Source organism: Malaya genurostris, chromosome 2 (assembly GCF_030247185.1).
Source record: "Malaya genurostris strain Urasoe2022 chromosome 2, Malgen_1.1, whole genome shotgun sequence".
NCBI classification, from domain to species: Eukaryota; Metazoa; Arthropoda; class Insecta; order Diptera; family Culicidae; genus Malaya; species Malaya genurostris.
The window spans coordinates 260,278,257-260,291,882 of NC_080571.1; the positions used below are offsets into that span (position 1 = coordinate 260,278,257).

General features: G+C 39.5%; 1 protein-coding gene across 1 annotated transcript in view; it reads right to left on the bottom strand.

The window, feature by feature from the left end:
* Nucleotides 1-13,626, bottom strand: part of LOC131429205 (uncharacterized) — a 443,882-nt gene that overhangs the window by 105,486 nt on the left and 324,770 nt on the right. Inside the window, exon 17 of the mRNA XM_058593255.1 lies at nucleotides 5,312-5,521. Coding sequence (XP_058449238.1) covers nucleotides 5,312-5,521 — 210 coding nt within the window. The remainder of the gene's footprint in view (nucleotides 1-5,311; nucleotides 5,522-13,626) is intronic.

A 13,626-nucleotide genomic window follows, 5' to 3' on the forward strand; every position in this document is an offset into this window, starting at 1 on the left:
AATTTAACTTGGTAAACACCGTGTGTATTTTATGTCATTGGGTTTCTGCTATTTAAACTAAGGAGACTTCTATTAGAATTACGTTGCGCATGTACATGGACTAACATGACAGTGTTTCGCCTTTTTATTTATTTATTTATTTATTTATTTGGAGCAGGGAAAAGCCCGATGGAGATGAAATTTGGCAATCTCTCTCTCCAGCAGGCATAAAACCTCCTCATCATTTGTATCAACAGATTACAATGATCCAACAGATACATTTAAGCTTAACACTACAATTAAAACTAACAGTTAAAACTAAATTTATAACACTATAACTAGTTAATGACACCAAGCATAACAATATTAGTACTCTTACTTAGAAGGTGAGATAGAGGAGAAAATTTATTAGGTAAATTGAAAACAAGGGTTGGTGGAGGAGGTGCTAAACGAGCGAAAACGAACGACGGGGTTGGAATCAGCATGTAGATCTAATTAGTTATCAAAAAGATGGTGGAAGACAGAAAAAAAACGACGAGGTTAGAATCGGCCTGTAGATCTAATTAGTTATCAAAAAGGTGGTGGAAGGCAGAAAAAAAAAAACGACGAGGTTAGAATCGGCATGTAGATCTAATTAGTGATAAAAATGGATGTTAGAAGACAGAAAAAAGAGGAAGTAACGACCAGGTTAATTTAGGCGAGCGAATCTAGTTAGTTTCAAATGAAGATGATGGAGAGACGGAATGGGGGTTGAATGAAAATAAAATATTAACGGTTCCAGATAAATCCTAATCTGACAGGTGACTATGAAACAATCGTTTAATCATGTTTCGAGATAAATGAAAGTCGAAGACATTGGAACAGTTGTTGAATGTTCGGCACATACTGGAGAACGGCTCATTATAACCATAATTTGTTCTTGCAACAGGTAATCTCAAAAAGGGGTGGGAACGAAGATTGCGTCGATGAATGTCGAGATTAATCAATTGAAGGAGTTCGGGACAATCGATACGTGATTGAAGCAAATCAGCAACGAAAGTTGCCTTGGAGACATTCCGACGAACGAATAACCGATCAAGATCAATAAGCTTACAGCGATCTATGTAACTAGGAAGATTAGTAGGATCTCTCCATGGTAGGTTACGCAGGGCAAATCTGATAAATTTATGTTGAATAGCTTCGATCCGATCTATGTCGATTTGATAATGGGGTGACCAGACAACAGCTGAATATTCAAGCGTCGAGCGGACTAGAGCACAATATAATGCTTTAAGACAATGTACATTGACAAAGCTCTTAGTAATGCGAAAGACGAAACCTAAAAGCTTAGAGGCCTTAGAGATCACATAATTGATATGACTTTTGAAATTCAACTTGGTATGAAGAATGACACCTAAATCTTTAACGGTAGACTCTCGTTTCAGTACAATCTGCGAAATGTTATAGTCGTAGCTAAATAGCGAGTGTTTGCGAGTAAACGACGTAACGGAACATTTCGAGGCATTTAGGACCATTCTATTGTCGTTACACCAGTTCACGAATGATTCAAGCTGTGACTGTAAAAATATAGTGTCGTCGGGCGATCTTACTAGATGATAAAGCTTAAAATCATCTGCGAAAGATAGTTTGTGGCATTTCAATAGAAAGTTGAGATCATTGAGGTAGAGCAAGAATAAAAATGGTCCCAAGTGACTGCCTTGAGGGACTCCAGAACCTACAGCAAACGGTGTTGTAATGCATTCACCGATTTTCACTAACATTTTCCGACCAATAAGATATGATTGAAGCCAGTTGAGTAAAGATCCACTGAATCCAAGTTTTTCGAGTTTAGCAACTGCAATTTGGTGGTTTATCTTATCGAAGGCTGCGGAGAAATCCGTATAGATAGCGTCAACTTGAAGGCGTGCTTGTAGGGATCGAATTATAAAAGATGTATAAGACAATAAGTTCGTTGTAGTTGATCGTTTTGGCATAAAACCGTGTTGTGTTTCCGAGATGTAGTTATTGCAGTTATGCTTGATGAAGACCAGAACTATATTCTCAAGTAACTTAGACACAGCGCATAGTGCGGCTATCCCACGATAATTAGATACATCAGCTTTATTTCCCTTCTTGAAAACCGGAAAAATATATGATGTTTTCCAAATATCCGGAAAAGTTCCTGAATTGAGTGAGATATTAAACAGCATCGATAGTGGAATCTGAAGGCTGTTCGAGCACTTTTTCAATACCAGAGAAGGAATACCATCGGGCCCAGCGTTAGAAGATAGTTTCATTTTAGAACACGCTTTATCAATCATAGCTGTCGTTATGATTGGATGGGGGCCAATCAGGGAACGGCGAGGAACATTAATGATAGCTTTGGAGATCTGATCATTCGATAAGGTTTCATCAGAGAATACATTGCTGAAATGTGATTTAAATAGGCTACAAATGTCAGGCAACACGGATGATTCAACGTCACCAAGAAACATCTGGTTGGGTAGTCCTGATTCCTTCCTCTGTTCGTTCACGTAGTTCCAGAAGCATTTGGGGTTGATTTTTAAATTATTTTGTACACGAAGGAGGTGGGAGTGAAATAACATTTTGTTCAGTCGCTTATAACGATTGTTGAGGAACATATAGTACGATCTCAAATGGAGCGAAGGATGCTTCGATAGTTTTCTTAGAGCAGAACGTTTAGCACGCTTATAACGTTTTAGGGTCAGATTGGACCATGGGGGATGGACAGATTCACGTCGAATATTTTTGGGTACAAATTGATCGATAGCATACAAAACTATATGGGACCATAACATAGCAATGGAATTGCAATCGCCATTAGTAAACAGGCTTCTCCAGTCTAGCGACAGCAAAAACTGATTCATTGCCTCGAAATTTCCTCTCTTGAAATCGTAATATGTGCCTTCAGAAACGTTATTAAAAACGGTTGGCGTGTATGCAGGTATAGTGATTTGGAGAGGAGGGTGATGACGACACATTTTAACCAGTGGCGAAGGAGCGATGGATATGGAACAAGTACTCGACAATTCATAGCTGGCGAAGCAAAGATCCAGAAGGCGATTATTGCTATTATAGTTATCATTTAGCTGAACTAAACCTGCGGTGTTGTAATCATCCAGGAGTCGTAATGTAGTATGAGTTTTAGAAGAACATGAAGCATCCGGATAAAGATATTTACTAGAACTGCGAGTCCATTTAATACCAGGTTGGTTGAAATCACCTAAGATCATAATTTTGTCATTTAAGCTCAATTTATCGCTTATCAATGAAAGAGAGTAATGTTAGTAGTTCTTCTCATTTCACACACTTTTTTTACTAACTCAATTTTAGAATTTAGTTTTCTAATGCATATTGTAAACCTTTGGTGGTGAGCTCAGTTCGTTCGCATCCTTTGTCTCTTTTTCGAATATGACTATTCATCAGCAAGAAAACTGTTCCACTAACATAATTGGCTCTTAATTAAAAAAACCTAATATTTGTTGAACTAACATTCCTTCTTTTCCCACAGTGACCTGTATGGGCGTGGCCATCTACGTTATAGATCATTTCATGCTCTTAGTCAGTTTAGGTTGTACGTTGAGCATGATTTACTTCTCCCATCAATCATCATGCATTTTATTCAATATGCAATTTCAACTGATTTCTGATCAATCACGAGAAACTCACGGGCGGTAACTAACAATCCTTCCAGGTCGGGGTTCGAACTTACGGCAACTGGTTTGTAAGACCAACGCCCTATGCATAGGCGCATTCCCTTAACTTAAGGTTTTTGTTTTCGAAAACTCCCCCCATTAAAGCGTGACGTAATTTGTGCATGACACCTTATGATTATTAATCTTTTGTTTCTGGTATTACCAGGTTTCACACGAATCAAGAATTTATTTCACCCTCCCAGTTCTCTCTGGATCTTCTTTGACTCTACCTAAAATGGCAAAATGTTCTCGCACTGTTCGCGATATTTGTGGGGCTGTTATTATTTATATTTTGAATGAAAAAATGCACTTCTGAATGGAACGGTGACCAAACACCATTCGCCGGTTAAGATGGGATCCACTTTGTGTTAAGCTTCTGGAAAAACAAAAACAGCGGTGGTAGGATTTAGCAGCCAAAAGGACCGGAGCGGGTAAAATAAGGGAATACCATTAAAGTTGTGCTTCGTTTGCTTGTCGGACGAGAAGCTTTTAGTCAATTAGTAGAGAAAGCACGGAAGAGACAAAATTACTAAAAGTGATGGTTCAAGAGGATGGCCGGATTAAAAGGCGGAGATAATTTTGTAGTTCGCTAATCTTGCTTTGAGACGATTTCCAATAGATGCAGCGGGGGGCTTGCTTTTGTTATTGTGTTGAGGTGGTCTCTCGATGGTGGTTATTTTAGGTCCGCCTAATTTCAATCTTGAAAAGATTATAAATCGAATTGAATGAGCTTTCAGAAGTGCCCTTGGAAGCTTTTGCGTATCTTGTAAAACAAAGAAGTTCCGTCTATTGTGATTTCGTTATTTTAGAGAAAATCAGTTGTTACAGTTTCGATTTGTATAGTATGTTAAACTTTTTCTCAAATAACATTAATAACTAGAAAACGACAAATTTTATATAATCTTGGAGGGGAATCAACTATCAATGTCGCATCCTTTGATATTCCTGAGAATCGAATTAAACTGCAATTCCATTGGTTAACCTTCAAATAAGTTGTAGACAAGATTGCTCAGTATTTTATATTGACTTTGAATGATTGACTGACAATATTCGTAGCACATCCGTCTTATCACGAATATTCCCAACGTACGAGGTTGGTGAAAGTCTATCAACTCTTGGCTTCTTGGCTGCTCGAAGACAATCAACGGTTCTACTTTTCCAGTGTGTGCTGTCAGTCGCGGTTTCTATATTGAAACCATAAGACAAAACCATACTGAAATTACCGACTGGAGGAAGAGCTGACTTCTCGTTAACGCTTCACTTCGTTCATATCCTACTTGTGCTGTCAGTGGTTTCTATCCAGTTTATTCCAGCTGGTAAATGTGAAGCTTATAAATAAATAGAGACTCTGTGTTATCATCGTTATTGTTATTGCCGCTCCAGAGAAGCTGCCAAGTATACTTTTTCCGAGGACCATACGAGGGCAAGCTCACATCAAATGTGAGTACTCTTCACGGTGCGACAGCGAACGAGGACTACGAGACGGCCAAGCGATGACTTCAATATACAGACGCATTAAAACTACGGCTTTCGTCTGCTTTTCTCGCGTCACCGAAATAGCAAACGATATTATCGACGATGGCGTATGAATGTTTCGCAGTCGAAGGCTGCGGAAGTAGCAAAAAAAAAAAACTTACCGACGGGAAAAGCTGCAGCAGTCCCAGGATGAAAATTGCCATCGCCAATGATGTAGCGGAACAGAATTGCATTTTTAAAAAGGTTACACAGCATCTCCGCTGGTACAGAATCGGCAACATGATGGCAAAGGCGATGCACGACTGAAGGAAGCAACATCCGCAGCTCATCACCACCAGAATCGGCCGGGCTGACGTTCTGGGAACTGAGGCCTGTTGTTGGTTGCGTGGGGTTGTGTTGCGGTTGTTGTTTTGTCGGTTTGTTCCCCAATCCACCCGGCCCGGTTTGGGGTTGTTTTTTTTTTGTTGTTCAAAGAGATCCGTCCGTCCATGTGAGCGTTGCGGTAGCAGGAAAAAAAAATAAAAAGAAATATCGGTTAGTTTTAAGAAGCATATTTTTTTATAAAGCAGGAATAACGAATTTCAATTTCTGCTGGTTGTGTTTTTTGGATCTTTCAGACCCCGAACTACGATTCGTAGGAACGTGCACAAAAAGTAACGATGACTACAAGGATGTGCAGAACAGTGTGTTAAAAGGAGCATTTGCCTGCATTTAATAGAAGGAATTTATAGTCGAGCAATATTGCATGTAGTGAGAACGTATGAATCTTACGTTGCTTTTTGTAAGTCTACATACAAGGTATGCTCGAAAAGTAAGTGTCGTTTTGTCATGAAAAGAATTATTAGCATTTGAACAATTACGTCGGCTTCCATATTAGGCCTTATACTTCATCGCTCTTCATCGTGAACATTTGTTCGTCCATATTTTATATCACGACATTATTATCGAACCTATTCTTAACTAATTGCAGTAGAACCTTAAATTAGACAAAACTCTCGATGAACTGTAGCTGCTAAAGATCCGTCGAACATTAAAATTGTATTACAGCTTGAACTTAACAGCTAGCGAAAGCGACGGTCTCGGGTGGTTCAATGTATAGGACGCTGGTCTTACAAGCCAGTTGTCGTATGTTCGAGCCCCGACCTGGAAGGATTCTTAGTGTCAGTAATATCCATAGTACTAGCCATGCAATGATTCTGTACGCTAAGAATCGGCTGCGAAGTCTGTTGAAACAGAAAGGCAAAATTTCACAAAAGGAATGTAATGCCAAGACTTTGCTTGACTTGGAAGCAACGATTATCGCGGACATTGTTTACTGCACGGGGAATGTTTTTCTGTAACAAAACAATACCTAACAAAGCCGTATGAGTCTTGCACGCGCCGAGGCTCACAAACTTAAACGTGTTACGATCTGTCAATTTGTTACACTGTAGCTATTTTTAATGGAAAGGATTCATAACAAACGTTGGAAATTCACATACAAAACTATATACCTTGAAAAATTCTAATAAAAAACCGTATAGCTTCGGAAATCGGCAAAAAAACTCACTACCCGTATTTTTTTGGTCAGATGTGTTAGGAATGTTAGGAATGTGTTATCGATAAAAAAAACTCAAAAAATCGACTCTGGGACATTGTCGAGTCCACATTCCAGAGAGTAAATTTTTAAAAACGTTTCTATTTTGAGATAATGTCAGATCTGAACGGTTCATCTATTTCAGAGATTTCAGGCGTACAGTTTCATACTTAATTCTCATCAATACGAAAATTTTCTTTGTCTCCAAACCGTTGGTTTAGGAAATTTTTTTCGCGATAACACCAAATCTCTACGATGCATACATTTTACATTGATTACATGTTTTTTATATCATTTATTGGGTAATTTATGTAAGGAAATGTTTTTACTGTTAAAATGAATTTTTTGTTATTTAATACAAAAAATGTAGAGTAAATTATCTCTATGTTTATTGCACTCATTGTAGGGGCTGGAGTCCATTAGGAAATTGATAGCACCTATTATCTTTCTCCGGACAGTACCAGTCTAGATGCCGTGTGGAATCCGGCGGAATTTTTTTTAATCCTTTCATGACCGTAAGATGTGCGGGACGAAATATGTCAGTGAAAGACAATATTTAGCTATTGGGAGTGCAAATTAAGAGAATATCACCAGAAAAACATTGCAGGTTGCATGAGTTATTCTATAATTTCATGGGAAATATTTTTCCCTATGATTCTTAGAAATAAATACAAGAAGAGTTGGGTTTATTATACCGTAATTTAATTCATTGATTTAATTGCTTTAATTGTCAGAATAGTAAAACAAATAGTTAGTTATGGCATTCTACGAAACGATTTCATGTACTTGTGGACGTTGGCACATAACACATTTATTATGTGTTCAATTTTCTATACGTCATTTTGCAACTTCTTTAGTGAATCAGGAATCAGGAATCAGAACAAATTGGCTCAAATGGCACGTTCCCCTTGATATTTGGAGATATGTGCCTTGCCATCAATTTGTTTTTAGCATCATTTTCCCGATATATAAGAGGGAAGGATTGAAAGGAAATGGTAAGGGTTGGACTAGGAGAATGGGAAAAATTGACGACACAAAAACACATAAAAGCAGAAGTAAATTCTGCACCCCTAAGGGATGCTGAACAATCTGCTGAGGATCACATTTAGTGGAAGCAGAAGTAAATTCTGAACCTCTACGAGGTCCCGAACAGTCTGCTGTTAATAAAACCTCCAACCCCCGAAAGGATTTAGAGATCTTACAAAAGCGACACCATTCTGCACTCCCGGAAGAATGCAGAACGATTCGCAGTATGTACGAGCAGAAGTAAATTCGGTACCCTCTAAAGGATGCCAAACAATCTGCTAAACCCTATTTAAGGAGAATACAGAAGGGATTCATTCACTCCAGGAAGAACGATGCACCCTTCTGACTATAGCTCCTTACCACATTGGGTGAGAAACGAGAGAATATCCTTCAATTTTAGCTCCGCATAAACAAACTCAACCATGTATGGAGAACCAAAAACCCGGATACGTAGCTGCGTCAATGCGGGACAGTTACATATCAGATGATATGAAGTACCATAATCGCATTCACACAAATCACACGAATAATACTCAGCACGTTGAATAGTAGCCATGTGATAATTGAGTTTGCAATGTCCAGTCAGAGCTCTGACCAGAATACTGCAATGATGCTTGGAGAAATGCAGTAGACACTTTGACATTTTCAGATTTAAATCTGGCAGAAATGCTTTTGTCTGAGCGCAAGTTTGCAAGCTGCGCCAGTAGTTGGCATGTTTGGATGCAGCCCAAGAACGAATCTTGTGCTTTATCCAACTAGTTGAAAGTGGTAAATCTGGTTCAGGACCAACGAAATCATTCGTTGCACCAGCTCTAGCCAACTCATCAGCCCATTCATTTCCAGTAATACCAGATAGGCCGGGTACCCATAAGAAGTAAACAGCATGCTGTCTTCAATTTGAGTTCGACATGCGATCACTGGATTCGACCTTGAGTCATTCGAACTGAGTGCTTTTAAGGCTGCCTGACTGTCGGAACAAAAATAAATTCGTTTACCACAGATCCTCTGCTGAAGTGCCGATTGTACTCCACACAGAATTGCGTAGATTTCTGCTTAGAACACAGTACAGTATCTACCAAGTGAATGAGACTGTTCCAGCCTCATTTCACGACAGTAGACACCAGCACCAGCACGACCATTCAACAGAGAACCGTCCGTATAACAAACTATGTGTTCATCAAGTTGTCGTTTCAGACAACCAGACAACCAGGCAACCATTCTGGTTAGAGGATAGCTCACATTGAATGTTTTGAAAGGAAAACTGCATGTGAGAGTTAGGTCACTAGGAGCGAGTAAATACTCATCCCACGTAACCATTTGAGACCACAAGCGAGTGTGGCTGGTAGCATAATCTAATGGGTTACTGTTCCAAAGCCCTGTAACCTTAAGACGGTATGCACAAGATAATGCTCATTGTTTTAGGAACACATGTAGTGGTTTAATGCACAGTAGCGCCTCTAGAGCAGCAGTAGGAGTTGTCGTGAATGCTCCTGTCATCGTCATTAGGACCATCCTTTGGAGATGATTTAGCTTTGACTGAACTGTCGCGACTTCTCCTTTCTGCCACCATACAAGACATCCATATGCTAAAATTGGTCTAACAATAGTTGTGTAGATCCAATGAATATATCTAGATTTGAGTCCCCATCATTTTCCAAAAGCTCGTCTGCATTGGCCGAAAGCCATGCAAGCTTTTTTAATCCTGAAGTCAATGTGAGCAGACCAATTCAGTTTTGAGTCAAGAATAACCCCGACGTATTTAACTTGATCGACCACAGTGACCTCTGAACCAAAGAACTGCAACGGACGAGCTCCTGTAATTATCCTACGATGAGTGAAAAGCACCATTGATGTTTTGCCCGGATTTACAGATAATCCAACCTGACAACACCATTGTTCAACAGATCGCAGGGCTTGTTGCATTAAATCAAAGAGAGTGTTAATGCTTATACCGGTCATCAATATATGATAATCGTCGGCAAAACCATAAGTCGGAAATCCAAGGTTATTAAGTTTCCTTAACAAACCATCAGCGACTAGGTTCCATAAAAGTGGGGATAGTACACCACCTTGAGGACACCCACAGACACTCAGCTTTCTAATCTCTGCTTGCCGAAGCGATGAACAAAGAAGTCGATTGCTAAGCATTGCGTGTATCCAATTTGTGATACTTGAAGGTATGCCATGACCACGAGCTGCTTTCAGAATTGAATTGAAAGACACGTTATCAAAGGCACCTTCAATATCTAGGAAAACTCCCAAGCAAGACTGCTTTTGTGAGAAAGCTTTTTCAATGTTGTACACAACATCATGTAACAGGGTTGTAGTGGACTTTCCACGCTGGTAAGCATGTTGCATTCCATGTAGCGGATGCACGCCCAACTTAGCATTCCTGATATAGTGATCTACTATGCGTTCCACTGTTTTAAGAAGAAATGAGCTTTAACTGATAGGCCTGAAACTCTTCGCTTCCTCATAAGTGTCGCGTCCGCCTTTGGGAATAAATTTGACAATTATTTCCTGCCAGGCTCTTGGAATATGTCCAGTCGCAAGACTAAAAGTAAGTATTTTCTTTAAAACATGTTTGAAATGTTCATACCCTCTCTGCAGTAACACTGGGAAAACTCCATCCTTTCCAGGAGACTTGTACGGAGCAAAACTCTCAACTGCCCATTTGACCGATTCAATCGTCACAACGCTTCGAGCAAGGGCCCAAGAATCGTAACTACCTGAAAAAGTCTCGGGAAGAGCTGTCGGTGATGGATCCATACATCCTGGAAAGTGAGTGTTAAAGAGATAGTGAAGTACATCACCTTCATCAGACAAGTGTTCACCATCTGAAGTTCTTAAGAAACTGACATTAAAGTCCTTAGACTTCGAAAGTAACTTATTTAATCTGCTAGCCTCGTTGAGACTAGAGACATTTGTGCAGAGGCTTTTCCATCCACTTCGCTCAGACGATCGAAGAGCATTTTTGTAAGCCCTTCGAGCCGACACGAATGCCTCCGACCCATCTCTGCGTCGGTGGTCCCAAGCTCTTCTGCATAGTTTCCTTAGTCTAGCAAGTTCAGCATTCCACCAAGGAGTTCCTCTAGTAGCTCGCACAATCCGAAGTGAACAAGCCTCTTCATATGCTGCAACTATGAGTGAGTGTGTCTCGTCGACAACATTTTCCGAATCAATTGGGGTTTCAATTGTTGGTTGGTGTCCGTAAAATCTAGTCGCCAAGCCCTCTTCATAGAGGTCCCAGTTTGTAGATTTGGGATTACGATATGTGATAATATCAAATTTAACGTTTGAATGATCAAAGAAGATGTACTTATGATCAGACAACGAAGGTTCGAGCTCATCGGAGACGAGCCAATTCACCAACTCATGCGCAATTCTATCAGAGCAGAGAGTTACGTCCAAAACCTCCTTTCTTCCAGCTATCGCAAAAGTTGGACGGTTTCCTGCATTGACTATGTGCAGGTTTGTACTGCTCACAAATTCCATCATATCAGAGCCTCTCGAATTAATATCTGTGCTGCCCCAAATGATATGGTGAGCATTTATGTCGCTGCCGATTATAAGCGATAAATCACTTTTGCAGCAGTATGATACAACCTTTTTGAAGTCATCGCTTGGCGAAGGTTGATTATGCGGCAAATATGCCGAACAATAGACATATTTTCTGTCTATGCCATCAATAGTCATACCAACTGTGACAACACAAATATTCCGAGTTGTGAGCTCCGATATGAGAGAAACATCGAGAGCACTATTTGCAAGTATGCATGCTCGAGGCATTTCATGTGGATTAGTCATACCGGTCTTGTTGAAGGCAACAAAGACTGGGTTTAACAATTTTCCAACGTAGAAGGTTCCCTTTTGGAAATATGGTTCTTGAACCAAAGCTATAGAAGCTTTACCTTCTTTCAGAAGTCTGGACAGATTCATAGTTGCTGTACGTTTATGCTGGAGATTGATTTGTGCCACTCTAACCATTATCAATTAGAGTAACGAACATTCCACCTCCAGCACTAACCGTACAACAACTACAAGAAACCAAACATATTGGCTTATAATCGCCTATAGCGAACCATGTAAGGATTTTTTTTAAATGTTTTAATCATTTAAATCTTACGAGTTGCGAAGAAAGAAGTCGTCCACTGTGCCAGAGCTTCGCTTAACACAGTATGGGAAAACCCCAAGATATTCCGTTCACGACTGCATTGTTTAACCTCCATCATTCAGCCATCGGCACGGAAATACACCTTGACTTAGGAGTTAATGATTAAATCGTGAAAATCGATTGATATTACGAAGAAAGACCTAAAAATAAGATTACAAATGGCTTCAATTGCCGCCCGATTCATATTGGATCTACTTCGGGATTGTAAATCTGAATTCAACATTAAAATTATATTTGTGGGACAATTGGGGTAAAACGATGTAGCACGAAGCATGCGATCATGAAGACTATCTGTTAATTATTTTTTGAGGTTACATGCGAAAAAACTGTCTTGTTTAACCATGATTGGTCCAAACACCGATCAGTAGAACTTTTTTTTTCTGTAAATTCAAGGAAGGAGATGACTGGGGGTAGAACAGAATACAAATATTTGTGGTCAATCTTATTAAAAACAATCCATTTATCTAGCTTATGAACATGTCAGGAATACCTTCCATTTGGTTGAATTCAATTTTTTCCAGAGTTTCACAGTTAGTTTTTTTTACCAATCTACATAAAAGATCATGGATGTTTGTTTTACATTTTCCAATACATAAAATTCGAACACTTCCACGAAAATGTAGATTTTTTGAGATTTTGATGTAAATATAAGATTTTACTCCTAAAATTTTACACGTTGCTAAGTTCATTGAGTTGATCGGCAAAATTTCTTAGACGTGCATTTACGTCAAATCCACTAAAGCTTGCTTCAGATGAAATTGGAACAAAGACAATTGCCTGTATTTCAGTTATTTATTATTGAATTCTTTTTTTTATACAAATGTAGCGTTTTCCTCATACTTTAAAGAAAAAATACGGATAAAATTCTTCAGCACGGTTTCGAAGGAATTCTCGAATTTTTCCTGTAACACGGCTCATTAGGCGGCGCACACCTTCTCCGTCCATCGTTTTAGCTATCTTATTCCACCAAGTCGTCATCTGATTGATGGGTTTGACAACATTTCCCTTTGCCTTACGTCTCCTCTTCATGATTGCCCAGTATTTCTCAATAAGGCGGAACTGGGGGCAGTTGGGTGGGTTAAGGTTTTTCGGAACAAACTGGCCTTTCTCTGCATGCCATTCTTGAACGACTTTGCTGTAATGACAGCTTGCCAAATCTGGCCAAAACATTACGAGATGGTCGTGGGATCGAATGAACGGCAAAATTCGTTTTTGGAGACACTCTTTTCGGTATAGTTCCGATGTCATTGTCTTTTTTGTAACGAAAACTTTCGTTTTTTTGCCTCAGCTGCAAATGCCCTGCCAAATCATAAATTTTCTTGCAAATTTGTCGGCAAAAACAAATTTAAATTTGGCTGGAACATCCCCCTGAGCCGTTGCCAAGTAAAATTTTTGACCTGGGATTTGCTCGAAGTCAGCCTTGACATAGGTTTCATCGTCCATCAGAAGACACCCGTCGAACTTGGTCAGCACCTGGTCATATAGTTACAGAGCACGAATTTTGACAACACTATTTTGTTTTATGGTGCGATTTGGCTGTTTGCTAGCTCGATACGACTTGTTTCCTTCTCGGAGTCGAGTTCTCCTCACGGTACTATGGGCAGCACCGAATTTTCTGGCCAAATAATGGTCCGACAGTTTAGGATTCCTCTTAATCGTCTTAAAAATCTTACCACGCAGTTTCCGGTCGACAGTTCCAC